Raw genomic sequence first — 27,068 nt, 5'->3', positions numbered from 1 at the left:
CGATAATACCCTCTTTTTTTAAATACTTCATTTTTTGGATCATTTTTTATTTTGCAGTCATGCCCCTCGACTCTCAAATATTCCAATTCCTCCCATTATGGGCTTGATGGGCTTCTTCATCTTCTTGCTCAGGCCCATTAATCCTATCCATGGGCCCAATTGCATCATTTCGGGCCAAGCTTTCTAAGTTATTATAATGTTTTTCTTTATATTATTTAAAAAAAAAGAGATTAGGTCATGTTTTGAGTATAACGAACATGCATCAATCATTGAATTAAATATTTAATTACATATTATATAACGTTAAATTAGAATAATCATTTTTGACTCTTAGATTAATATACAAAGCTTGATTTATTAAAAATATAAATACGTTTATTATTTCGATATTCAATCTCATTATACTAAGTATCTAATTTAAATACATATATATCTTAAAAGAATCAAGTTTAAAAACCGTTTTTTCCTAAATTTACACTTAATCAATATAAAAATTACCCAACAATTCTTGTCGAGTAAAGATAGTAGGAGGCTAAACATCATCCATATCGAATAGTCACTTGATGTATGTATAATTCTTTCCTTAATTATGATTTTTACTCTTGAGTCAACCTAATCAAGCCTATAAAGAGCTAGGGATAAATAAGAAATAAGATGGGTCTCGAGTCTACAAATAAGAGTTTTACTTTATTATGAAATATGTTTTTTGAATTAAAAATATAAACACCTAGCAACACGAGTCAAGTAAAAATTACAAACCCTTTTAAGCTTTAATTTAAACTCGGAACATGGTTAGTCAAGCTAAGGTTGTTTGCTTACGTTTCAACTAACTGTTGTTATGCACCAAGACAAAGATTCTTGAATACAAAAGAGTTTATTCGAAGCTTTCCTGAATTTACAAGCTAGTAAGCTTGAGAGTTTTTGACCTTTAAATGATCTTGAATCTTTGAGAAGTTTAGGCATGACCAAGTAAATCTTAATTTAATGAATCTCATGTACATGTCCTTTCATAGTCTGACACGTGTTTTGGTCTTTTTGGTGTTTTTAGAAAGACATTTTGGACTTTTCGCATCTTTCTTCTTCTTTAGTTTTGGTTCTTTGGGCTGGTTGCCCGTGTCTTCCTTGTATTTATTAAAGAGGAATATTTCAAGGCTGAAAGATTGACCAAGTTACACAAATTAACCAAAGAATATTAACAAAGATGTCATTGTTAAGTGATGTTTTATAAGCTTAAGCATCACATGGGAAAAATAAGGTAAGGTAAGGTAAGGTTAGACCGAGTCCACCATCTAAGAAAAAGGCTTAAGGTAATTCTAAGTTAAGTAAAGCAAGTCAAAAAAGATAAACTTGATGAGTTGGGATTTTGAAAGTCTCATTTTCAATGAGATGTCTAGAAAATCCTATAAATAATAAAAGATCATGAGTAGTATATTAACTCTATTTCAAAGAAGTAAAGAGTGCTCAATTGCAGGATACAAGAGGTAATTTCTATTAAAATTCGATTCTAACACAAATATAAGATTTAAAGAAAAATATATATAATAAAATCGATGTTAATATTAAGAGATATTATGAATAAATCGTCTATAGCATTAAGTATAGACTAAAGTATTTTAATCAATTTTCAACCCTCAAAGTCCTTGACAATATGGTCTAGTTAAGGTCGGAATTTTATAATCGTCGCTTATAGTTTCTTAATTTCTTAGTTTCAATAATTTTAGTTTTTAAGTTTGTAATTGAAAATATGAAATGCCAATTCGGGTCATTTACAGAATATACAATTTCTTTAGGTCCTTAACTGCAAACCAGTAAAAACAAATGTTCTTATTTTATTTTATTTTATTTCAATTATTATCCATTTTTAGCCTTTCTTTTCGCACGAAACAAAAAAAGTAAAATAGTTTAGGAAGAAAACAGGAATATAATAATATCTCGTCAATGGCGTAGTATCGGGGAAGCTCGAAGATTCATTCAGTGGAGGTAGAAAGAGGGGATCTTTCTGGTTGGAAAAGCGACGTCGTTTTAAACATATAAACAAAGCTCCGAAATTTATAGGATTGAAAGTCGGTTTTTTCTTCCTTTTTGTTTTTGGTTGCGAAAAGGAATCGAAAATGAGAAACGAAGCAAGCAGCAGCAATAGCAGGGAAGAAAGCGTCGTCGTCGATTGCGGCCGCCGTAGAAGCTCCTGCGGTTATTGCAAATCCTCCGGTCGAACCAGTGTCTCTCACGGTCCGGTCCTTTTAAAGTTCTCTTTCCTTTTTTGTTTAATTTTCAAATAATTTTCATCGATTTTTATTTTCATCGTATTAGTAGTTAATTGATTTAGGTTTAAGCGTTGATTATATCAAGTGAATTATCGGTAAATGATTTTGAGCTTTGCGATGTCTTTGTAGATAATTTCTGATTCTTTTTATTTTCCTTTTGTTGTTGGATTTTGCAGGTTTATGGGCTCATAGTATTACAGTTAATGATTATCAAGGTTCGATTTTTTCGTGCTTTTTTCCGGGGAATTCTATGCTTTCGTATTGTTAGCTGAGAAGACAATGCTTGATCATGCCATTTTCTGTTATGTTTAAATGAAAACATAAAGTAGAAATGAACAATTGGAATGTGTAATTCAGCATTAGGAAATTTCGGGTTATTGAAAGAGGAACAATGTTAATTTGTTTGTAAGGGATTTGTGTGTGTATCGGGATTAGCACCTTGTCAATATCGATATGTGAAAGTTGAATTTGAATGAGATGAGAGGTGTGGGGTTGTGATCATTAAGGCTATCTGAATTGTTCGTTTCTAATTTGTTATTTTTTCTTTCGTATTGAAGTGTTTATATTTGTTGGTTGATGCTGTTTCTCTATTGCTGCTTTTTAGATCTTCTTGACTGTGGTTGGAGGAGATCCGGATGTTTCCTTTACAAACCTGAGATGGAAAGGACATGCTGCCCATCTTATACTATTCGTTTGAAGGCAAGTGATTTTGTTCCTTCTAAAGAGCAACTCCGAATATATAGACGAATGCAGAGGTATAGTCATACCTTACCTCTATCTCAGTTTCTTGATATCTTTTTATGTTATAGTAATTGTTTTTTCATCGGACTGCTTGAAAGGAAGTTGCTTTCATATTCTAAATAAGCTCTTGTAATTGAGCCATTTAATCACCATGCTCTTAGTCCTAGGCTATAGTTACCAAAGGGGTTTTGTTTGCACGGTTTTCCAAATATGGAGATATCCTGCGTTTGGTCTTAATTATTCACTTACATATGAAACATTATACCATGCGTCCACCATATTCTTTTGGAATTTGCAGATCCTTAGTTCTGACAGTAGTGTATGCCTAGGTTTTTAGATGGCACGCTTGAGGTGAGAAAACCAAGTGAACTTACAGAAAATCCAAATACTTCTAAGCATATAGGCAGTTCTGTCTGTCATGCTATTTCAAGCTTAGCAGCGAATGAATCTTTCTCTTGTGGCAAGAAAGAGGAAAATAAGGCAGAAGAGTTCATGCATCATTTATCTGACCTAATAGACAAATTGGTGCATACATATGTTGAAAGTGGGGAATTTCCTTCTGGAATTCAATTGCCAAAAGCTGCAGTCAAAAAGGTTTCACATGCCAAAAGAAAGTTATCAGTTGAAGGGACAGAAGATCTTTTATACTCCAGCAACATTGCCTTCCAAATAGCAGCTACTTTGAGGCGGACATGTTCAGCTGAGAAGGATGTGCAACAATTACGATTGTCAGGACATAGTGCAGAAGAAAATGGTCTATGCCCCAAATCTGTTGCAGAAAAGTTGGCATGTTCTTTGAATCAGCTAGCAAACATTTCTGGCCTGTCCATTAGAGCTTGCAATGGACATATTAATTTTTATTCTGCTGCAAAAAATGTATCTTCGGGTGGAGATGTTCAAATTGTTGCTCTGCCTGTAGAATCTGAGAGTGGAAGTAAAAGCTCTTGTAAAAAGAAGAGCTCTGAGCATCCTCCAGGAAAAAAGAGGAAGCTTGAGATCCGTTTGAAAAAGTCCAGTTTTGATCCAGAAGAGTATGCATTGTATAGACGATATCAGATTAAAGTGCATAATGATACACCAGATCATGTCACAGAAAGCTCATACAGGAGGTTTCTTGTTGACACTCCCTTATTATTCGTTTCACCCTCTGCTGATGGCATGGTTCCTCCATGTGGCTTTGGCTCTTTCCATCAGCAATACATTATTGATGGCAAGCTAGTTGCAGTTGGTGTGATAGACATCCTTCCTGGATGCTTGTCAAGTAAGTATTTATTCTGGGATCCTGATTACGCATTTTTATCACTGGGCAAGTATTCAGCTCTGCAAGAAATTGGTTGGGTGGAAGAGAATCAAGCCTACAGTGCTGGTCTTCAGTATTATTATCTGGGCTATTACATACACTCCTGCAGCAAGATGAGATACAAAGCAGCATATTACCCATCTGAGCTTCTTTGTCCTCTTCGTTACCAGTAAGTTCTACCCCAAGTGGCTATGTGCATGTACACACACTCACATACACACATTTGTTGATTTCCGGAAACCTCTGCTAGCTTTAGTTTGATTATTTTGATCTCCATAAGGTGAATACTTTCTACTGCATTGGTGTTTAAGTTTCTTAAGGTAAATGACCAAGAAGTGAAGGCATCGAGGAATTGTTGAATCATTCCAATGATCCAACTGTCGTAGTTTATCCAATGCTTGATATTCTTGACTTTATGTGAAAATTTCATCTTCAAGTGCTGCCTTTCTATATGTAATTAGAGTCGAATATCTTGAATTGCATGTTTATGTCTGTCTGCTTATACCAGTGACATTCAGAGTCTTATGAGCTGAAATGATATTTCCAGGTGGGTTCCATTTCGTATAGCGAGGCCGTTGCTTGATAAAAAGAGATATGTCATCTTATCTGATTTTGCCAGTTTACAAGATGGAGAGTCCTCCCAATCCTGTATTCCTGAAAGTGTCATGGAATTGCAGCATGATGACATTGGACTAGGAGAGTCGAATGATGTTCCTATTGATGATGATGAAGAGATGATTGAGATTGAATCTGAGAGCTCCGATGATGAATTGGACCCAGAACCAAGTGGCTTGGGATCTACTGCAATAGGTGATGGCAATTTGACTAATGTTTTAGTTGGACTGAGGGGATCTCAACTAAGATACAAGGCAAGTAAATGCTAGATGCTTGTTCTTTACTTGTCTCCTAGTGCAACCTGTTCAGCATTGTGTAAATGTTTTTATTCTAATTAATTGTTTCTTTTTAAAGGATCTACAACGAGCATTTGGTCCCACTGAAAGGAATTACTTAGAAATGCAATTGCACAACTACCAGAGAGTGGTGGGCTTAGAGCTGTCTGAGCGAATGGTTTATTCACTAGGTTAAACGTATTTGACTTAGAAACCTGGTCTTGAAGCAATTTTACATTCAAGTCTTCCAAGCTTTCTGGTTGCTGAAGGAGAGCTGTTCCAAAGTTCGTTTCTGGGATCAGGGATCACTTCCATTTTAATTCATCCAGTTAAGAAGCAGAAAATTCCTAATCCAGGTTCCTCTATGCAGCTTGCGTGCATGTGAACTTATTCTCTTGGTTTGCCAATTGAAATTGCAGTAGGTTTCTTCGAATTGAGGAATTCGAATATGCTGCTTTCTCCTTGTAGTGACAATATATAGGCATTAAATAAAAATGTTTGCCTCTTTAAGCAAAAAAAGGGCTTTTCCTCAAACCAAACCCCGCCCCCTCCCCCCCTCCCTTTCCCCCTCTCTTCATCATTGTTGTAGTTATACAATATAGGCAAATACCCAAACTTCTTATTCCTCCCAAATTGCATATTCTGATTCCTTTTCTGTTGAAATCAGGGTGCTCGACATGAATCTTTTATAGCTTGAATCAAAGAACAACCCACCAAAAGATGGGTGCTGCCATTAGATCATCTGGTTAATGGCAAGGGCGTACCTAATACCTTTTCTCTTGTGCTATGGATTGATTACACGTTTGAGATGTTACGACTCACGGTCTCAAAGAAGAGTCGTGAATCTTATGTTGGTTGTGTACTAAAACATGATTAAATACTCAAATGTTTATACTATTCTTTTATGAGACAAATTCGTGTCCAATGACACACTTAATCCCATTTTCAAAGGGAATATCCGAATATGCCATGCATTACTTTTCCACAATATCAATGGATGCCAACCCAGCATCAGTCATTCTTCTTTATTTATTTATTTATTTATTTTAAAGAAACTGTTAATAGTAAGTAAATGGGTTCTCTTTGAGGCAGACTCCTTATTAGAATAATTATATATAAGAAAAAACCTTCAGGTAATAAATTAGACAAGTATATGAATTGATTGATAATGGTGACAGAATTCAACTTATTCAAGTTAGTGGATTATGTCACGCAAGAAGATATCTCAATGAACTCATTCTTTCTTTTAAACCTTCTATTTTTAGTATGATTTCAGAGGGAAATGGTTTAATTGATAGAAAGCTCAATCCAAACTAGGCCTTGAACATGAAGCTAAAGATGGAGTACTAAAGATTGAATTGCAAGTAACATATATCAATCACTTCAATCAGAGAGCTTAGACTCTTCTCAAAGGCAACACCCCAAGGATTAAAACTCGAAATTTGTAGGTTTCAACCTGAAAATTTTGGGTGCAAACCTTGAGGAAATGAATGAGGAATGAGGTTTACGTGACAGAAATATGAACCAAAGGACGATTTAAGGCGCGTAAATTTTAGCATTCTGCGTGAAAGATAGAAATCCTTGAGTAAAGTTTATGAATATTGACATCTGAAACTTCAATTTGCAACACAATATTCAATCAGGTTTTGACATTAGCTAAATCAGAATGAACAATTCAATGTTTTTCCAATCATGTTATTCACAGCAGGTTGGACAAGCTGCTTCAATAAGGAATGCCCAGTTTTAAGGATTCAGATGAGCTGACTGAGAACAAGGGGCTAAAGAATGAACAATTGGAATGGACCGGAATTCATAGTTAATCAAACATCATCTGCATCACTCCCACCAACATGTGCCTCATGGCTGACCCAGTAATGGCTTCCGTCAGGACCAGAGACCTTAAACCTGATCAACAACATGATCCACAAAATCTCTATTAAGATCATCCACTCTAACCGGATTCATAGTTTTTCTCCATATTTCTGGTTATTTACTCACCGCTCAAGGACGGATTTTCCTTCCTTGTACTTCTGGCTCTTCTCATGGGCAGTTTCCTGAAAGAAACTATCCATGTAAATAACAGCAACAAGTATATAGACAAAAACCATGAATTTTGAAATCTGTATCACTAAAGCTTACATATTTCCACCCCACAATTGATCCACATCCAACACAGAAGATGTCAGCCACGGTGTGCAACCCCGTCATCATATGTCTATCTTCCTTCTCCCCAGAAGAGACATTCACTCTGTGAAATAATGGGAGATGAGAATTTATCTACGAAAATGACCATTGTGTACAGATGATCACATCTCATTTTCTCAAAAGATCATGTAGGTGGGATGTCTATGAATTCCATCCTTGACCATCCTAGTTCACTGTTAAGCCCATTAAAAACATGATACCTGCAATCCCCCCATACTGTCATTCATCTCTCCTGCTCTGTCTTGTATTCAAAAAGCTAAGAATGATAAACATAATAGGCAAAAAAACCTTATGCTTTTGAGCTATTAAAGGCTATTACTTGCTCTAAAAGAAGTAAACAAATTGTTAGAATTAACAACTAATTCAAGAAGCAGAATTATTTATTACCCAATCAGCAAGATATAACTAGCCTCATCTCACTTATCCAAAGGTATGAACAATAAAATGCTCACAACCACAACATAGTTTAAGAACCCTATGGTTAATTCTATCATAATAGAAGTGACTGGCACCTTATGGCATATCCCAGTATTAGAGTTGTTGGTCCTCTTCAGACTAATTTCTAGACAGAAATCAAGAAAACTTACACCTTACTGAAGAGGTATGCTTTCCCATGCCTGCTGTGGAAGGACTGAATAAAAGAACACAGGCAAAACACATAGTTAGAAACTGTGTTTCTAAAAGAACCCCAACTAAATTTCTTTTCGGGCACCATGAAAATTGTTAATACCAATGTGAAAGAGAAAAAAAGGGAAAAAATCTTCAAAATGATGAATTATACCAATATGCATATTATGTATATAATTGCCCCATTCCCATCTAGATATTAGAGGTAGTATTAAGCAGCACTTTAGCAGTTAAACACTATCTGCATTCTTTACCATAATTATCATCCACTAAGCAGCTCTTAAGTCAAGCACATGCTTTACTTTGAAAAGATTAACTTCAGTTCGTAAGATGGTTTTAGGGTTGGTATCCAGTGTCAAACATCACAGAAACAAATAAACAAAATCTAACGTTCATATTTTAAGGTCATATCATAGTTACAAATGAAGTGAGGCACACAGATCGGAGATATGTGTTATGGTAGTTAGGAGAAACTTGGCATCCCTGCATCTTTTGGAGGATGCACCCCTCAACCATGGATGAATGAGGGGAAAGAACTCATACAGCCGACCCAACTACTTTCGGATTAGACTTGGTTTTCATCACAGAACAAATTGCAGTCCATGCCACAATAAAAGGTATAAGACTTCAATTCATTTCCGAATAGCTGGTTTAATCTCTAGCACAAGTCCTTTCAAATACAAAAGAAAATATGTTTAACATCATATTTGTCCGAAAGACCGACATTTTGCCATCATCGTAAAGTGCCAAGCCCTTCCAAAAGACGCTAAACTAACATTTACGCCTCAAAAGAGACAACAATAACAACATAAATTTAATATCCTCTCAGCATCCAGTTTATCCTTGATAAGTTAACATACAAGTAACATTGAACTTCCAAAAGCAAAATACATATTTACATTGCCACCACACTGTGCTGTTAAATTTCGATGCATTCCTAGTTTGATAATAGAAAATTTTCAATCTAAGCTTATCCAAAAAAAAAAAAAAACTTTCAATCCAAACAATCACGGTGCCCAATTAATTATAAAGTTGATCCAAAAAGAAAATGTGTATTAAATATTACTAGTACTAATAAACGCTATGCAACATCTTAGATATCTCCTAATCATAAATAAAACCATCATTACATGAACACAATAAACCCAAAGAAACTAAAAACACCCAGATGAAAATTTTCACAAGATTATCACCCAAAAGCCAAAGGAATCCAATTTTAAGAAGAAAAAAAAAAAAGCAACCTTGGAGACAATATCTTCACAAAGAGCAAGATGTGTTCTGCAGTGCTTGCAGCTATAGACCTTCCCTTCAAGATTCACCACAAATAACCTCCCCATCTATCCACCACCCACCAGATCTTTACAAAACAAACAAAAGATAAAAAGACAGAACCTTTGTTTTTTGTATATAAAAAAATGAAAACTTTGAATATCAAGTTGGGATTTTTATAAGTAAATAAAAAAAAAAAGAAACAAAAGATTGATGTTTGATGAAAAGGGTAGTTAGAATTGAAGAAAACGAATGGAAATTAAGAGTGAAGAGAAAAGAAAGGAAAAGGAAAGGAAAGAAAGGGAAGAGAAAACTTTGTTGTTTGGGATGGTTGAAATACTTATTGATTGCCTATGCTGGCTTGGCTTGGCTTTGCTTACCCCTCTCTCTTTCTCTCTCTCTCTTCTCTTTTCCCCTTGTCAATGTTTTGCGTAGGCTTTGATGCGTTGAACAGATGTTTTAGCGAGAAATGTGGACCAAACAAGGCTATCACATTTCACCATATATCTTTACCTTTTTTCCTGTAAAGTGGCCAGGACGTGTAATCTACAGGTTACTTTCTTTCTTTCTTTTTTTTTCTTTTGCCTTGGTCTATTTCCTATTTCTCTTGCAGAAGTTGGTTTCCATCTTACTTGCACCATAGTTTTGCTAATGGAGTAATAAAGAATAATTAAGTGTTAATAAGTGAAAAGCTTGGCTAATTATGAATGTCATAATTATATTTTATATTCCTTTCTTTTCTTAGATCAGAAGTAACCATGTTCTTAATAATAAGTTTGGGATGTCATATTTTTAAACCCGATCGAAAGAATCAATTAACAATAAATAAAGAAAGTATGAATCGAATAAAAACTTAATCTAATGTTTCAAAAGTTGACTTTTTAAAGATTTTTTTTTCTTTCTTTTCAGGGTTTTTGCCATTGACCAAATAAAACCAAACTATATATTTGGATAAGAGAAATTTCACAATCAAAAGAGGTTAAACTTGCATTTTGGAAGGGATTTTGCTTTTGGGTTTTTTCACCAGCAAGCTCACATTTCTCATTGCTTGCTTACTTTATGCTTTATAGTTTACTACATGGGTTGGGTACAGCTTTCCAACCCAATCCAAAAATCAAAATCAGTCTTTTTGCCCCCCTTGCACCTAACCCTCAAGCAGCCCCATAAACCCATTCAATCCTCCAAGATCATGATGAGTGTAGGAGACTCCCTTAATGTTCATAATAATGCAAGATGTAGAAAGTTTGGTTTGATTTGGTATTTGGTAAAAGGCATTTGTCTTTGCTTTTGCTTTTGATTTTTTTTCCCCTACTTTCTGGAAAGTTTTTTTCCTTCTAACTAAAACCAAGAATTTTGCTTATTATTGATGGTATTTATGCTATTTTTTATTCTTATTTTACAGTTAATGTAGAATTAACAATACCTTAAAAAAAAAGTAAAAGTGTCACCACCCACCAATCATAGACCTTAAATTAATTTTTAATCAAGTGATGATGTTCTAGCTAGTCATAGAGTATTAATCAATTAGCAAAAGTAATAGTTATTAGTAGGGTGGGATAGGATATAGGGTTTTTGTTGGTGAGCATGAATTTCTTGTTCCATGCTTACCAAACCTAGCTAATCTCACAATTTAGTAAGGGCAACAAATCCAATTGGATGATTTAAGTCCAAAGAGTCATGAATCTTTGTTGTGTTTGGGCCATTTTTCTTTCTAAATTTATGCTGAAATCTTTTACTTTTCTTGGCTTTTCCTGCTCATGATTGAGCTGAACTGATTTGATGGTATATACAAATATATAATCAGCATGGTCAGTCCACCTAGAGAAATTCCATACAAATAAGATTTCTCCAGCAATGCAATACTTGGTTTGTTTTTTTTTTGTGCAAGAACATAAGGCTAAATGATTCAAACTGTTATCCTAATATAATTAAGTAGCATCAATTGTTAAAGCTAGCAATGAAGCTGATAGGACCCTTTCCAGTTACCGCAGCCTGGATTCCAAAGATGAGGAATGCTACCATGGCAAGCCTGGAATGCTTGATCTCTGCCAGTTTCAGGTTGTCAATTTTCCCAGGGTCTGAGGCCAAGCCAAGGGGATCAAAGTACCCACCAGGGTAAAGCCTTTTCTCAGGGTCAAGCTCAGCATTTCTCTGGAACTCTATGTAACCAATCACCAGGACCTCTATCCAGATTAGTGCAGTCAGGGAGAAAGGCAGTGGTTGGCCCAGGTAAGATGATCCTTCCACTAACTCAACCTGAAACCAAAAGAAAAAAAAACCTCAGCCAATAAAACAGAAAAGAAAAAGCAACAAAACCAGCATTTAAACTGACAACTTTGTCATCTTTGATCTGTCCATGGCATATCAACATCAACATTTTGCCATCATCAGCAGCAAATGCAATCAAAAATTTTGCTTGGATCACAAGAAGACACGACTGGTTGAAGAAAAATGAAATTGTTGTGGCATCCAGCCATTTTCTCAAATGGTCCCAAAAGATCAACCTCCCCTTCACGAAGGACTGTGATCTCACTTATATCCCTCCAAATGGCAGATTTTTTTTGGGTTGTGATTCAAGTATTTGGATCAATACGCATCAATCTTTTTCCTCTACTCATCTTACCTACTCTCCAGGCTCTTAATTAATCTTTTTGCTCTCAAAATAACATTAAATTTTCCATGTCTAGGTTGAATTTATATACCATTTGTAATAAATAAATCATGTTGAACAGTCCATGATCAATCCATCAATGTAATTATATGTATTATTCACAATCACTTACCTAATGGAAGTTGCCATCTATGAGTAAAATAAAAACAGACCCTAGTGAAAGAAATATATAAAATTTCCTTAATACTATGTTTGGTAGGAAGGAAAATTTCGTATCTTTCCTTTTCATCCTGGTTCGATAAGAAGAAAATAAGAGCGTTGGAAGAAAAACACCTTCCCCTTTTCTTCAAATCTAATCCTTCTAAATAGATAAAAATATATTTTTATAATTTAATTAATTAATTAATTATATCCATATTTAATATCTTTTTTCCCTCTGTTATTCATCTTTAGTGCCAAAAAGAAAAAGGAAAAAACAATTTTCCTTCCTTTCCTCCATTGTTTTCTTTCCTAGCCTTTTTCCCTTCCTTTCCACCAAACATGGTATTAAAGAAAACAATCACAAACATTTCAAAGCATGAGGTTCTATATAATAATCCGAAGAATACAAACTATAGTACATATATAAATCCAAATGGAAAATATTATATTGAATATATATATATATATCCCTAACTGATTACCAAATAATATAGATTATTATCATGAGAACAAAGGGTATTTAATTAAAATAAAATAAACAGGGTAGCAATCTTGAATTAACCAAGTGATTTTAGATTTAATTTATGTTTAATTATATTATTACATAATACATATTTCATGCAAACGTATTGGATAGTACATTGTAGGACATACCTTTCCTGCGTCTTGCCATGCAACTCCGGTGAGTGCTTCAACAGCAAGGGCACCAAGACTACCCAACATCGCCCATCGACCATGGATCAGCTCACACTCTCTAAACCTTTGCAACCCAAACACCTCCGAGTACGGCTGAAACGGGGTAGGCTTCAGCTCCGTCGTCTCGTTAATCACCCCTATAACCTCACCAGCCACATTCTTGGCCAAGTTCTGGTCCAACGAGTCCAAGTCATACTGCAAGTACTCTGCCGGTTTACCAAAGCCAAAAGGGTCGAACCCACGGTCACCAATCATCGACCCGTCCAGCCATTCCGGTGGGGTTGCACCGGGGAACCAAACGAGGCGGTCAGATGGTCGTTTTGGGGCTGCCTTTTTGGGTGGTGGTCGTGCTTTCTTGGTGCCAAGGTTAAACCCAAACCTAGCTTGGATTCTACCAGAGCCTAGGTTGAGGTTGTTGATACGAGTTCCAAAAAAATGTGAAGTGGTGGCGGCTGCGGTGGTGGCAGTGGCCATGGCTGAGGACAAGACGGTGCTGCAGGTGGAGTAGAGCTAGAGAGGCCTTAGTCTACAAGTAGAGACCAAGTTTTGTACTATATATATTGTGCAATGTAGAGAATATTTGTACGATGTTTTGTTGTTTCCTATTCTTTTTATCAAATCGAAGGATGTGAATGGAAAATTTTTAGGGCCCTTGTTTCTGCCTTATCCATGTGGGTGAGGTTGGATGGTTGATGGCTTCTTCACCTTATTATTTTGTGGGCTCTTTGTAGGATTGTTCTGTCATTTTCCAGCACATATCTAATTTAAGGATACTTTTTAACCAGACAATCCCTTTTTGTGCTCAAGATTGAAACAATAAAAATTAAATAAAATTATAAAAGAAGTATTCAAACATTTTGATTCATTCATTTATATATAATCTTTTATTTAAAAAATATATTTCAAATCCTTTTACTTTCAATTAAAAAAATTACTTAAAAAAATACTTATAAGATATAACATTGACAAGCGAAAAGTAAAGTTCATGGAATTTCCCTTAGGATTAACATCAAGTTGCAGTGTTTACAGAGATGATGAATCCTACAGCAAGGAACGAATCAGTCGAGGGGAGAGGAAAAATTTGAAGAGATAAATACACAATCAAGCTGACACAGAAGTGGGCTAGCTATGATTTTGCACCATGCAAATAATATAATGAGACAAAAGGGAACAGACTAGTGCACAGTGGTTTCAAACAATTGACCTGGTTTTGATGCCAACCAATGAGAAACCAATCTGTGAGACAAGTTAGATACTCTGCAAGTAGCATGATCACAACTCTTAAAAACAAAAGCGACAAAAAGCAGCAGCACCCCTCCACAGTCAACTTCCTACTCTCTCCTCCCCTCCCAAAAGTTGCCTCGTGTCACTCTGATGCATCCTTTCACAAATATCTTCTTGGCATCTCCCCTGTGTTCTACCCTTTCCTTTCCTCTCTCTCTCTCTCTTTCTCTTTTTCCCTGCTTTTAGTTTTACTCTCTTTGCTGATCTTTCTTTGAGTTCGTTTCTCTTCCATTGAAGAGGTATGTTATTCCTTTTACAAATTTTATGCACGGTTTGCTTCGTCTGTTTGATCTAAGATTAACTTTCTTTAATTTCTGTTTATTTGCTTTGATAGTTTTATTTCTTTGTAAAAGCCTTTTGTTATGATCCTGCATGATCTCGGTGTGATTTTCCCCCTGATAGCTTTTGATTCTTCTCAAATTTTCCCATCTGGGTAATTCTGTTAGTTTTATAGTCTGATTTTCTTTTTACTGTGTGTGTTGGTGAAAGGAGCAATCCTTTGACTTTGATGTTATATAGCTAGCTTGCTTTTCCCCAGAAATGATTAGCTTTTATGGCTCAAATTTCTTCTTTGGAAACTTTCAACAAAGTTTGGGTCCAAGGTTGAAAATTTTGTTAAAAATATGCAGTCTTTGTTGCAAAGAACACTACTTTAAGCACAATGATCCTGGCACTTTAATCCTAGATTTCTCATTTAAAGTTTTCTCCCAAGTTGAATATGATAATCTAAATCTAGATTTAGCATTCCTTGTTAGTTTAGTGACAGCTTGTTGGATGCACCGGATTTAATTAAGTAAGGGTTATTTCAGGAAGCTTTTTTGTTAGAATGAAGGCAACAAGGAGCAGGGCGGCTGCAAGGAAGGACAACAAGGAAACAGTAAAGCCTGTTGAGGACAGGTGATTTTCTTTTGCTTTAAACTTCAAGTGATCAATGTCGTCTAATTTCTGTGTAACTTTGTTATTCTAAGTCTTTAGCTTTTGTTCCATGTCATTGTTGATCAGAGAGTCACTGTTTCGAGCATTATTCTTATCTTGCATTTAATCATGTGTAAATATCTTCTCTTTAAGGACTGTTGGAAAGCGAAAGGCAGCACTTCGGGCTGATAAGAGTAGCAAAAAACGCACAAAGAATGTGAAACCGGCTCAGAAAGACCCTAACAAACCCAAGAGACCTGCCACTGCTTTCTTTGTTTTTCTGTAAGTTTCTCTCAGATGGTTGTAACAAATAACAAAAATTTCAGTCCATGTGCAAGATATCATTCAACTATAAATTTGGTTGCAGAGAAGAGTTCAGAAAGATTTACAAACAAGAGCATCCAAAAGTGAAAGCTGTCTCAGCTGTAAGTAGGAAAATGTTGCTGTTAAAGTTTTTAGATCTCTTCATTTGGAGTGTCCAATTGATTTTGTTACTGGATATTGTAATTGAAGGTGGGCAAAGCCGGCGGAGAGAAGTGGAAGTCCATGTCTGATGCAGTAAGTGCTCAATTTCACCTCAAATTACTTGTGTTGGTTGGGATGTGTATGGACAATGAATTATGTCAAACAGCTCCTCCAACGGTCACCTTTAACTTGGAAAATACCATGAATTCTGTTTGTAAAGGTGATGCATAAAACTTCCACTGTGGCTCCCACTGGACCTGGCTATGCACCAATCACATGTTCGACGACTATGGAACTATTATGGCATGGTCAAGCCAATGCCAGTCTTGTCTTAACTACAGGGGACCTAGATATATGGTATTGCATAGGGCTGGATGGTGGATTTTGAGATATGCATCTCCTGATTGATGTCGCAAGTTGGAATTTTATCAAATATATGAATTAGTCAAATTAACTAGTTATGGGAAATGGTATATAAAGTTGTTAGTAAGTTCCATTCTCTATCTATGGCTTGATTCTTAGCTTTTTGAAAGGTCAGTGCCCCTCAAATGTTTACCTAATCTTCTATGGGTTGCAACTGGTAGGAGAAAGCTCCGTATGAAGCGAAAGCAGCAAAAAGGAAATCAGAATATGAGAAGCTCATGGCAGCCTACAACAAGAAACAGGTAAACTAATAATGGCCATTCTGTTCTTGAGAAATAAATGCATAATTCATCCTATATAAGATCTCCCTCTTGACTTCATTATGTCTAACTCAGGAAAGTACTGATGATGAGGAAGGAGCAGAGTCTGAAACATCGAAATCCCAGGTGAATGACAAAGATGACGCAGATAGTGAGGAGGTAATCTATTTAAGCTAAGAATACTTGCCTTGTCTATGTTTGTAGGGAATTTTTCAATTTTAACTTGTGCAGCAGTTTTCAGTTTTAGATGGTAAAAGCCTTTTTATATCTACTGCACTTCTAAGTAATGTATTTAACCTATAAGCTGCAATTGAACATCCATGCATCTATATGTTGCTCTAAACAACATATCCAAAGTTACTGCTGATTTAGCTTTGTATCCATTGCAACTACATCCTAATCAAGGGATATGCTATTTCAATACTGATCTGCTTCGATCATATTCATTGACAGCTGATTCTCGTATTAAAACTTTCATTTTTTGTATGTCTAATTTCTCTGATAAATTCTGACTTCAATTGGCTTTTGCAATTGCAGGAGGAGGAAGAAGAAGATGAGGATGATGATTGAATCTTGCGTCGTTTCTGATCCAGTCCTGTAAATGAACAATGTTAAAAATTCTGGCTAGTAACTTTTGATGATAGTTTGTTTGCGTTATATGTCGTGTGGTTGGTTTTTCAGAGGAGAAAGGAAACGTAGCTCCTCCATTGCTATTAGTCCTGTAAGGTAACTCCTGTATTCAGTCAGCATACATATGCTACCTCATTATCTCTGTGAATATATCTATATCCGAGTTATGTACCTCGGCTTTGCCTGGCAAATTACCAACACACAGACTGATGGAGTTATGCCTGAATACCAATAGGGTTTAAATTCTTCAGCTACTGCACTATGGATTCAATCAGTAGCATATGAAGGTCTTAAGTCTTAACAGTTATGGTAGATAGCCATTGAACCGACCTTCTCCTCCTCTTCTTACTCGATAGAATTTCGCACGCAGATATAAGCTCAGATTTCAGTTAAAAATTCATAATCAACATTGAAACTTGTGGTTAAAACTGTGAGCAAAGTTGAGATACGTTCTATAAAGGTTTGCCAAAGGAGTGAAGTCATTATTCCTCTCATTGCAGCAGCAGCGACAGCTGGGTCGGGATCATTTTCTATGATGACTTCCTTGCATGAAAGCATCAGATGAAGATCAGATTCAAGTCCAGCAAAGTTGGGCTAGCTTTTTCAGGAAGAGGCCATCAGTTCATCACCAGAAGGTCCATGGAAAGAACCCAAACTTACAGTACTATGATTGTCAGCGTCTTGACCTTACAATGACCCCATATCCAAAAGGGGTTAGGCCCAGTTTTCAGATTGATGCTAAGCCAATTTAATGTCCCCAAGGTTGTAACATATTTTATGCATATGTTGGATCTTGAGTCACTGCTTTTAGCATATGATTGATCCAGCCATGCTACAAGTTACTGTTAAAGTGTGAACTTTACGGAATTAACAAAAGGGAAACCACTTTTCCAAGCTATAATCATAGAGCATAGTATATGATTCAGCAATTCGACACATGATTTGGCCACAAATAGATGGGCTGTAAAGAGCAAAATCATGGGAATCAACCATGATTCCACACGTGTACGTGTCGAAACATGTCGTCGGAAAAGTAAACATGTGAAAGCCACGTGGTGGAAAGAGACAGGCCCCAAGATGGAAGCGACAAGGTGCCACCACCATCATCATCGCCATCAGCAAACAAGCCAAGAGGGGAGCAAAAAGTCATGGAAAAACAAAGCAACACACCACCATTTCATTTCTCTTTTGTTTTCCCCGTTTTTTTCCCTTTTATGTATTATGCTCTTCATGATTTAACATCCTATAATTTCAACCTTAATCATTTGTATTTCATAATCTCCAACATTAATCATTTCCAGTGTCAGTTGCAAACAAAAGAAAGCAACAAACAAAAAAAAAAAAGAAAAGATTTACAAGACATTTGTTTTTGGCTAATGTGGATTTGTTCCTGCATTCGATGATGTCGGAATTCTGTCGCAGGGATTCACGCATGCACGTGCGGGTGGGGCTGGTCTTAATTATAATCTCTTAAGGTAGTTAAGCTTTGGGATACATAATCTTTTCTTTTGTTTTTGCATTCACAAATTGCAAGAAGCACCAAGAAAACCTTGGCTTCTCATGAACAAAATGGAAACTTTCCATTTATTAACTAATTCTGAGTAATTAAATTTTATAGTTATCGTCACGATAAGTTCGAGTAATTATATTTCATCACTAAGGCTTCTTAATTTCATAATGTCAATAGATAGTTTAGAATGTAAATATCTCTTAAAATGGCTATGATAATAACTACTATAGATATCTTTAATTGCACTTTCTTAACAATGTTAATTACTTTTTGATTTAATAATCAATCAATTGCATGTTTATATATGTATATATATATTCAAGTTTTGCTTAAATAATTAAGATAGTAAATGAATTGATTTTATATAAATATACATAAATGTTCAATATGATAATATAAAGTTTTAAGTATTTTATATTTGATTATGAGATGATACACATAGATTTAAGCATTGCTTTTTAAGATATATGATATTCAAATTTGATCATATTAATACTTAAATATTATCAAATACCCAATATCTTAAACCCAATTATACATATATAAGCCAGGAGAAGGTGTTGGTAAGCTATTTTTCAAGGGGAGAAAGAAGTCGATTCTTCTTGATATCAAAAATTACTTTTGAGTGAGTTCATATCATTGCCTTTGGTGCAATGAATTGAATCCAATTACTTCACACGTTGTCCCCTTTTTATAGCCAAATGCAGCTTTATTTTTTCTTCTAGCATAGGAATGATAGAAGGCTATGACCTTGGGGCTGGGAATCATGGGAAAAAGAAAAGAAAAAACACTTGGATTCACACACTGTGCAAGTGAAGAGACATGAATGGCATAATTGACAGAACAAAAAAAGAAAAAAAGGGTAGGTCGACAATGAATGATTTCAAATGAGCCTACTCTATGCACTATAATTAGGCCATTTTTGTCCCCATTTTTCACAGCAACAAGCAAAATTCAACAGAAGCTGAAATCAAAAGGTACATTAGCAGATAGGGATTGAAGATAACCCAAAGTTTTGATTGTATCAAAGCTTGTTCGATTAGTGGAATGATTGGTGCATAAGGTAAAGCAAAAAAGTCTTCGAAAATGGAGCAAAAAATTAGGGTTTCTCTGATTTGGGCCCATGGAACTTGTTTGATTAGAGACAAAGAAACCAAATCCCAAAAGATTAGAGAGGAATTTGGCCGACCAAATCAATCAAAGAAAATTAAAAGATTTTATCACCCACCAAGCATTTCCAGAGAGCAAAGAAGTGAAATCATAGGTAAAAGTTTGTTGTAGGAATTTTCTAAAACCCACATCTCCAATGGGAACAAACCCAATACTTTTGGTACTAAAATCAAAAGTGAACCCTCCCCATTTGTGCATCTTAAAGCAAAGGCAGATAACTCTTATTATAATATGCAAAAACCTTGCTTAGTGCATATCGCAACTAAGCACCTGAAAAAAGTTTTTTTACTTTTTAATTTTTCACAATAAATTATCTGAAAAGATAACTACATACCTATTCATCATTTTTACCTGCAGGATTCATTCAGAATTTTGCAAATTTTGTTCATGTCATTGCAATCATTCATCAATTGGGTAAAACCTATTAAAAGAAGTATTGGGATGAAATGAATGTAAGTAATAAATGATCCTTACATTTTCCTACTTAATTATACTTTTTTTTACCTGGTATATATGCTTCTCATGATGTAGCCTTCTAGGGCAGGATAGAGGCCCAACACCCCAATCCTTCCTAGAACATGGATGATGGGATATGCTTTTGCAGGTTAAGGAAGTTAAAGCTTTGGCATCTTGCTGCTCAGGATTTGATTGGAAACAAGTGCTGGAAAAATCAGTGTCATCGGATTTAATCAAAAATAGATAATGATTCACTATAATCTGTTCTTCATTCTAATGTCAGGATTAATTTTATCTTTTTTTAACTGTCTTGTTTGAGGATTAGATATTAATTTTAATTGATTCTATATTTAAATATTTCAAAATTAACTAAAATCCTCGTATTATCATTTCTCTATAAAAAAATAATTTAATGTAATCTGTTTTTTTTTTTAATTATTGAGTTCGAGTATGAGATATTAATTTTAATTAATTTTATATTTAAATATTTTAAAATTAATAAATATCTTAATTAAAACTCGAAATCAAGATAAAAACAAGCAATTTTTTCTTTGACCAACAATTGACAAGATTTACAAAGTAAAAAGAAGAAAAGAGCTGTTGGGTAGCACCAAAAAATGGGGAGGAGCCTAAGCTAAGCTTAAGCTCTCTAGCCTTTGCCTAGGCCCAAAGAAGAACAGCGAAGAATCAGACAATTAGCCAGAAGACAAGAACTCAAAAGGATAAATTAGTCCAAAACAAATTGTAAGAAAAAAAAATGAAAAGAAAAAGATTTTTGCATGTGAAGAAGGATTGGTCTCTTTCTGTTTCTGGTCAGAGTCACGGTCCGAAAAAACAAACATTAAATGGAGGCACACGTGCAACTCTGACAGATCCCATTCGTGTGAAGTATCCAGACATTGGAATGTGTACAAATTTTTATTTTTTATTTTATTTTTTTTAAGTAAGTAACTTTTTCTCCTTTTTTTCTAATTTATATATATATTTGTCAGTGCCACACGTGTGGGGATCAGACCTCGTGTCTCGTGTGGGGCTGAGACCCCCTGACCCAAACCCCCAGAGTTGACTCCCCTTTGACGTCACCGCTCTTCTTCTTTGGTTTTCGGTTTGGCCTCTCTGTTTCCTCTTCTGATCCTAATGGCATATATGTGCCCTTTCTCCAAGTTCCTGGTCCGTGGCATAAGCGTAAATTAAAATATTCTAATCGATTTCAATAATTTGATATTTATTAAAAAAATTTTCATATATGATAAATCGAATTTATCATTTACTTTTAAATCGATGAAACTTATCATCATATTTTTTTTAATTTGATTCAAAGTTGATCACAAGTTAATCGGAAAATAATATGCTGTTAGAATTTTTGACAATTCTAACTAAATTAAAACTATAATAAAAAAAATTTACAACCGTTCTAAGATAAAATGTAAATTTGATTAACCATATTAAATAAGAGGATGAATTTAAACATTATATAAAAAAATTATAATTAGGGCATTATTTTTTTTGATTTGATGAGAATAATATAATAAATTTTTAATTAATCCTAACAAGTATTTAAAAACATTCATTAATTAAATTTCATAATTTATTAGTCATCTTCTTGCTCGTCCCTCGTCTATATATCTCTCTTGCAATGTTTAGGGTTAATCTCCTAAAAAAATATAAAATCTATGATACTTGAGATATATTCTTTCTTAACACGAAAAAAATATCATAATTATATTTTAGATGTTTTTCATTTTATAAATTTAAAAATCCGATCTCTAAAAATGGAAATAAAAAAGAAAATATTTTGGATAAGATCATGGGAGGTGATAGAGTGTCATAGAGAATTATTGTGTGCTGAATTAATTATTGACACATTTGGACCAATAATTGGGTAGCCATCAGCTTCACCAAATTGGTCGACAAAGCCAGAAAGAATGTCCTCAATAATTTATATCCTTTCCCCATCCAACTTTTTTGGGAGGAATTTTGGATAATTTTTGATAGCTAATAAAGAATTAAATTTGACATTCAATCATTCTTGCATAATGTTTTTTATCTTGGAATATTGAAAAAATAAATGAAAAAAAGGGAAAACGAAAACTACTACCAGAAATTGACATGAATATAATGACCTTTCTTAATTTCATAAAAAGAAAACAATTTATAAACCTTATAATAGATAAATGAAATGATCACAAGGTCTTAGGCTTAGCATTTTGCACATAAAACCCCAAAAACAAGGTATGTATTTTTTTTCATCATGGGAATATTTCAATAATTAAAATTTAATGTTTTGATTTAGAGGCTAAGTGAAGAAACATGTGATTTACGGGAAAAAAAAGAAAAAAAATATTTCTCGTTATGTATTTAAAAATTTTAAATAAAAAAAATAAAAAGCAAGAATTATATTTTTTGGTTAGGTTATAACTTTTTCTTTGGGGTATATGAGAATCTATCTAGTATAATTATCTCCCTTTTATTTTTAGTTTTTTTAAAAGGGGAATTAAAATATAACAAAATATGATTTTTTTATTATACGGTTTTGATTTGTGGTATCTTGAAAATTAAATGGAGTGAATTATTTGGTCCCCTTCACAGAAGAATAAATAAGAGGTAAAGATTTGATGAGATTTCGTGGTCCTCTTCTTTTTTTTTTTCTTTATAATTGGTACATTGACATGTTTATGCACCAAAAAATGTCACCATTTGGCTTTTGTGGTCCAACAAGTGACCCTTTCTAATGACTTAGTACACCCAAATGCATGCCTCAATTTCACATATTATAGTTTTTTTTAATTATAATTTGAGGTAATATTATCTACGTTTTGTTCCTGTATCTCATATACATATATATCTTAAAATTATAAGAAATTTAAGAAGTAAATTACAATCTCTAAAATGTTAATTTTTAGAGAAAAAAACATATTCGAATTTTCTTAACAAAACCAAATGGAATAATATAACAAAAATTTACAGATAAATACACGAAAATCGTGTCGGCAAGCGTATATTATCCGTATATCATATGTGGTATGATATTATTTGAGTCCCACAAAAGAAAAATAATTCAATTCTCATTGTCTCCTACATAAAATTAAATTTGATCAATCTCACACTTCCATTTTTATTTATTTATTTATTTATTTTTGCATGACACATACTTTTCATACAAAACGTGACATTATGGAATTGGTATGAATTTTCTTGAGACTTAATTAGCAGGGTAGGTCCTATTTTTAATGTAAAAGAAACGGTGGGTTTGGGTGAGGGGGGTCGGATCAAAGGGACCATAGGGGAAGGGGACGACGGCTCGTACTGGTGGGGTGGGGGGCTTGGATTTCCATGATCCATCGGTCGGACAAATGGGTTTTGACCCCTTCCGAGGGACCGACCTGCACAAAGGCTTGAAATTATTGCTATGGTTGAGTCCAAACCTCCCTTACTCTAACAACCATTTTGCCCAAACTAGCTCATAATTTTATCGTATGAAGCCAAGTTGATAGCGTCAACAAATGAAAAACACTGCTTTCGAGTTATGGTACGAAAAATTGAAAGATTACGTTAATTGATGGTAGAGTGACGTGATGATGAACAGGTGGATCAAAGATGTTGACAGTTGTCACCTTTCAGTTTTTATTTTTTTTTTCGAATCGAATTATTAACTTTGATCTATAATTTTATATGATTACTCTTTAAGTATTTTTCATGCAAAATTTTGAATTTATTATTGATGATTTGATTCAAATTTTAAATCGTTGAATAGACGTTTGATATTATAATAATTAATTGTTAAATTTAAAATTAAATTATGTCTATTAAAATAAAATCAAATTAATATCGATTATATACAATTAAATTTCACAAGTAAAGATTAAGTAATCGCGTATGTCTTTGGAACATCAAGATTGATGAAAGAATAACATAAGGATGATTGGAACAAGAATTACATTATTTTGACATCGATAGAGGCAACAAATGAAAAACACGGCTTTTACAATCATGGAATGAAAAACAAAAGATGATGGTAAATGATCGTAAAGTGTTGGGATGACAAGATTCAAATTTGAAATTGTTGAGTAGAGATTTAATATCGTAATAATAATTGATCGTTAAATTTACAATTCAAACATATATATTAAATTAAATTAAAATCGATTACTATACATATAAAATTATATGTATTTGGAGCTAATTAAGGATGATTGAATCAAAGAGTACATCTTTTGACATTGATTCTTCACCATACAAGGAGTTGCCATGAACAATGTATAAAATACTGCCTTAGTGCATGGATATGGGGAAATGCAAAAAGATTCAAAGAGCACCAAGGCATCACTGTCTCAATATTCCCAAGCCTATGATTATTTTGGAATTGATGTATGCTTATTTAATTAGTATCTTAATCAAACAATAGATAATACCCATTTGGAGGAATTTTTAAATTTAATAATTAAATTTGACATTGGTGCTAGTGTACCTAAGAAACCATAGGATGTGATGGCAGCCCATTAACCTCGAATTTTGGGGTTTGGATTCCCATAATCCAGCAAGGATTTTGCAAGTATTGGCACATCTCTATCAAAGATTTATAAGCTAATTAAGCTATGAAAGTGGAATGCTGTCCGAATCCCTGAATTCAGGGGGATTTCTTAGCCTGTCTCAAAACAACTAACCTACCTAGATACCCACTTAGTGTATATATATATATTCATATATTCTAAATTCCACTTATAGACTGTAAAAGAATATTTGTTTTGAAGATAAAAGAAAAAAGTTTGATTCAACATCAACAAGGTGAGAATTACAAGATTAAAAATTGTCTCCTATACATTTTCATTTGACATCTAAAGAAAAAAGTTCAAAGTTTAGAATCTTCATTTTTTCTAATCGAAAAAATATGAATTAATATTTCGAGCCAAACCCAATATTTTTTATTACGTATTTTCTAAATCAAATATTAATTCTTAATCAATACATATGTTATCATATTATCATATTCATGTTTAAAAAGGTTTTCTTAGAGTAACATAAAAAGGAAGGGATGTGGGATCTTGTAAAGGATCATGATTTTAGGGGGTTGTCTAGTGGGTAGAGGGCTTAATGTCCTTCTTGGGGACCATGTGAGATGAACATGCTATCATCACCTCATATTTAAGAGAAAAAAATTAAATAAAAAGAAAAAAATAATCCTTTCCCCTATAATTGCATGGTATTCCCTCATCACTATTCAACACGTGGCTGGTTGTTTAAGCTTGCTTAGAAGCTTCACTTTGGCTTGGAAATGGCCATGGGATGGATTATAAAGCTTCATTTGGCTTTGATGATGATTTCAAGGAAGAAAGGCTCTCTTTCCTTTGCATAAAGACAATTATCAAGAGGAAATACCTTAGCTTTATAGCTTCAAACATTACGGAATTGGTGGGACAGTGTGGAGGGCATAATGACATTCTATTGGCATTAAAACCTTTAATTAATGCAAGGTTCATTATTTTATTATTTTCCCCTGGCTAATTAATTGACTCAGATTTGCTTTATAAGGATAACTATGATATATTTGGTAAGTGATTCAATGAATTAAAACAATACCCAATTAAGTTCATAACGTTATCTTCTCAAAAAGAATCCCGATATCTTCTAAATTTGAAGTATAATTAATTAAGGTGATGAAGACTTCTAACCCTTTTATGGCCAAGAGAATTGATGGGGGACGAAGGTATTTTATTTGTATTTCTAGTAGGTTCATGGTGGGCCAAGAGAACACATGCATCATGGGAAAAAGGAAGCATTCGGGTGGCAAAACGAAATAAAAAAAAAATATGTGAAAATAAAGAGGAAAGAGTGTATACTTCCTCAATACCTTTCCTTTTCCCTTTGTTTTTTCTCTTTGTGGAATGATGCATCCTTTTCTTCTCTTGAGGGACAAACCCAACTTAGGGTTCTGACCAAAGCAACTTTCTTGGTTTTGAAAAATATTACCCTCTAAATTCCTAAATGAATTTAATGATATTGAATTAAATCAATTGAAGATAGGACATTATACCAAGAAAAAGGACTATTAGGACTTGGGATATTAATGAATAAATTAATCTTTCATAAATGACCCCAAAATTAATCAATTACACCATGGAAAAAGTAGTTTAACTTGGGATCACTAGTTTTTCAATTATATAGTCCACTTTCTAACACAAAAGATAGACTAATAATTATCAAGAGTTCTTTCTTCTTTTCTCCTTTCATTTATTCTTGTATCTCAATTTTAAATTATAAAAATCTCTCAATCAATAAATTAAATATATGATTTTATCCATAAAAATAGGTACCAATCAATAATTTTGTACATTGCAAGTAATCTTTTATGCTTGCTTTTTAATATGTCATGAACTCATGTTTTTAATCTAAAAATAATATCTATTAGATTAAAGTAGACTCTTATTGATATGCTTAAGATTCATCATATCTCTTATTGATATGAGATTACATTTTACTCCATTCATTTCACTCATAAAAAAGAAGAACCGTACTCTTTATCTGGATGTACCTTAACCCTGTTATCTCTCATAAGGGATCTAATATTAGTCTTATATCAATGACAAATTAGATTTGCTTTGATATAATTTGTCATAAATTTATATTTTCAATTCAAAAGATATACTTTTAAGTCTAAAACTCACTCTATCTCTTCCATCTCTTATTGTTATAAAATCCGTAATGTAATATCTAATTTTTTTTATTAAAGAATAATTTAAATTCTTTTCAATCTTTTATAACGTGTCAAAAATATCTTTCGACGAGCAATCAAATAGCAAGCAAAATTGAAAAAAAAAAAAACTTATCTAGTACTTTGACAATTTGGCACTATTTTTTTATTTTATTTTCTATTTCCTTACCTTTCTAGTGTATGAAAAATCTTCATATAACAACACCAACATCTCTTTCTCTTATCTATTTGACGCCCATCGCTACCGTACTTGCTCTCACACCCATAAATTTCTTCCCAAATATACTTTTCCCATCCTCCAAACAGAAAAAGGAAAACTAAAAAGAAAATAAAAATCAAACCCTTTTTACAATATCACAAAATTAAAGCAAAAAAACAAAATAAGCTGTCAGATATCGAAATGTCCCCCCCTTCAAACATTTATTTCTTCCTCCCTCTGTTT

General features: G+C 33.8%; 4 protein-coding genes across 8 annotated transcripts; 2 read left to right on the top strand and 2 right to left on the bottom strand.

Moving 5' to 3' along the window:
- The first annotated feature begins 1,883 nt into the window (after window positions 1-1,883).
- Window positions 1,884-5,677, top strand: LOC110425379 (arginyl-tRNA--protein transferase 2-like). Of its 2 annotated transcripts, XM_021440279.2 has the most exons (6): window positions 1,884-2,229; window positions 2,441-2,479; window positions 2,869-3,019; window positions 3,335-4,474; window positions 4,853-5,174; window positions 5,275-5,677. In XM_021440279.2, exons 1-6 carry the CDS (start codon window positions 2,112-2,114, stop codon window positions 5,389-5,391), a joined length of 1,887 nt encoding a protein of 628 aa, XP_021295954.1. In that variant the 5' UTR covers window positions 1,884-2,111; the 3' UTR covers window positions 5,392-5,677. The 2 variants fall into 2 exon arrangements, with proteins under 2 accessions (XP_021295954.1, XP_021295955.1); XM_021440280.2 differs by lacking the exons at window positions 1,884-2,229; window positions 2,441-2,479 and having other exon boundaries at window positions 2,906-3,019; window positions 3,304-4,474.
- A 1,076-nt stretch (window positions 5,678-6,753) lies between these two features.
- Window positions 6,754-9,786, bottom strand: LOC110425341 (protein yippee-like). 3 transcript variants are annotated; one of them, XM_021440233.2, is made up of 6 exons: window positions 9,677-9,786; window positions 9,269-9,384; window positions 7,988-8,031; window positions 7,335-7,443; window positions 7,194-7,249; window positions 6,754-7,100 (listed from the first exon to the last, which is right to left on the bottom strand). In XM_021440233.2, the coding sequence occupies exons 2-6, from the start codon at window positions 9,362-9,364 to the stop codon at window positions 7,016-7,018; spliced, it is 390 nt and encodes a 129-aa protein (XP_021295908.1). In that variant the 5' UTR covers window positions 9,365-9,384; window positions 9,677-9,786; the 3' UTR covers window positions 6,754-7,015. The 3 variants fall into 3 exon arrangements, with proteins under 3 accessions (XP_021295908.1, XP_021295907.1, XP_021295906.1); XM_021440232.2 differs by having other exon boundaries at window positions 9,637-9,780; XM_021440231.2 differs by having other exon boundaries at window positions 9,269-9,769.
- A 1,230-nt stretch (window positions 9,787-11,016) lies between these two features.
- On the bottom strand, window positions 11,017-13,411 carry LHCB4.3 (light harvesting complex photosystem II). The gene is made up of 2 exons (XM_021440117.2): window positions 12,763-13,411; window positions 11,017-11,552 (listed from the first exon to the last, which is right to left on the bottom strand). The coding sequence occupies exons 1-2, from the start codon at window positions 13,276-13,278 to the stop codon at window positions 11,235-11,237; spliced, it is 834 nt and encodes a 277-aa protein (XP_021295792.1). The 5' UTR covers window positions 13,279-13,411; the 3' UTR covers window positions 11,017-11,234.
- Window positions 13,412-14,096: 685 nt separating this feature from the next.
- LOC110425083 (high mobility group B protein 3-like) lies at window positions 14,097-16,952 on the top strand. 2 transcript variants are annotated; one of them, XR_002445982.2, is made up of 8 exons: window positions 14,097-14,327; window positions 14,898-14,985; window positions 15,157-15,285; window positions 15,371-15,428; window positions 15,517-15,561; window positions 15,689-15,954; window positions 16,053-16,133; window positions 16,227-16,283. XR_002445982.2 is itself a non-coding variant. In XM_021439875.2 (8 exons), exons 2-8 carry the CDS (start codon window positions 14,915-14,917, stop codon window positions 16,719-16,721), a joined length of 501 nt encoding a protein of 166 aa, XP_021295550.1. In that variant the 5' UTR covers window positions 14,110-14,327; window positions 14,898-14,914; the 3' UTR covers window positions 16,722-16,952. The 2 variants fall into 2 exon arrangements, 1 of the variants encoding a protein (XP_021295550.1); XM_021439875.2 differs by lacking the exon at window positions 15,689-15,954 and adding an exon at window positions 16,689-16,952 and having other exon boundaries at window positions 14,110-14,327; window positions 16,227-16,310.
- The last annotated feature ends 10,116 nt before the right edge of the window (window positions 16,953-27,068 follow it).

This window comes from Theobroma umbraticum, unplaced genomic scaffold (genome assembly GCF_002168275.2).
Source record: "Theobroma umbraticum cultivar Fairchild unplaced genomic scaffold, ASM216827v3 scaffold_81.0, whole genome shotgun sequence".
NCBI classification, from domain to species: domain Eukaryota; kingdom Viridiplantae; phylum Streptophyta; class Magnoliopsida; order Malvales; family Malvaceae; genus Theobroma; species Theobroma umbraticum.
This window is presented reverse-complemented; position numbering and strand designations above follow the sequence as displayed.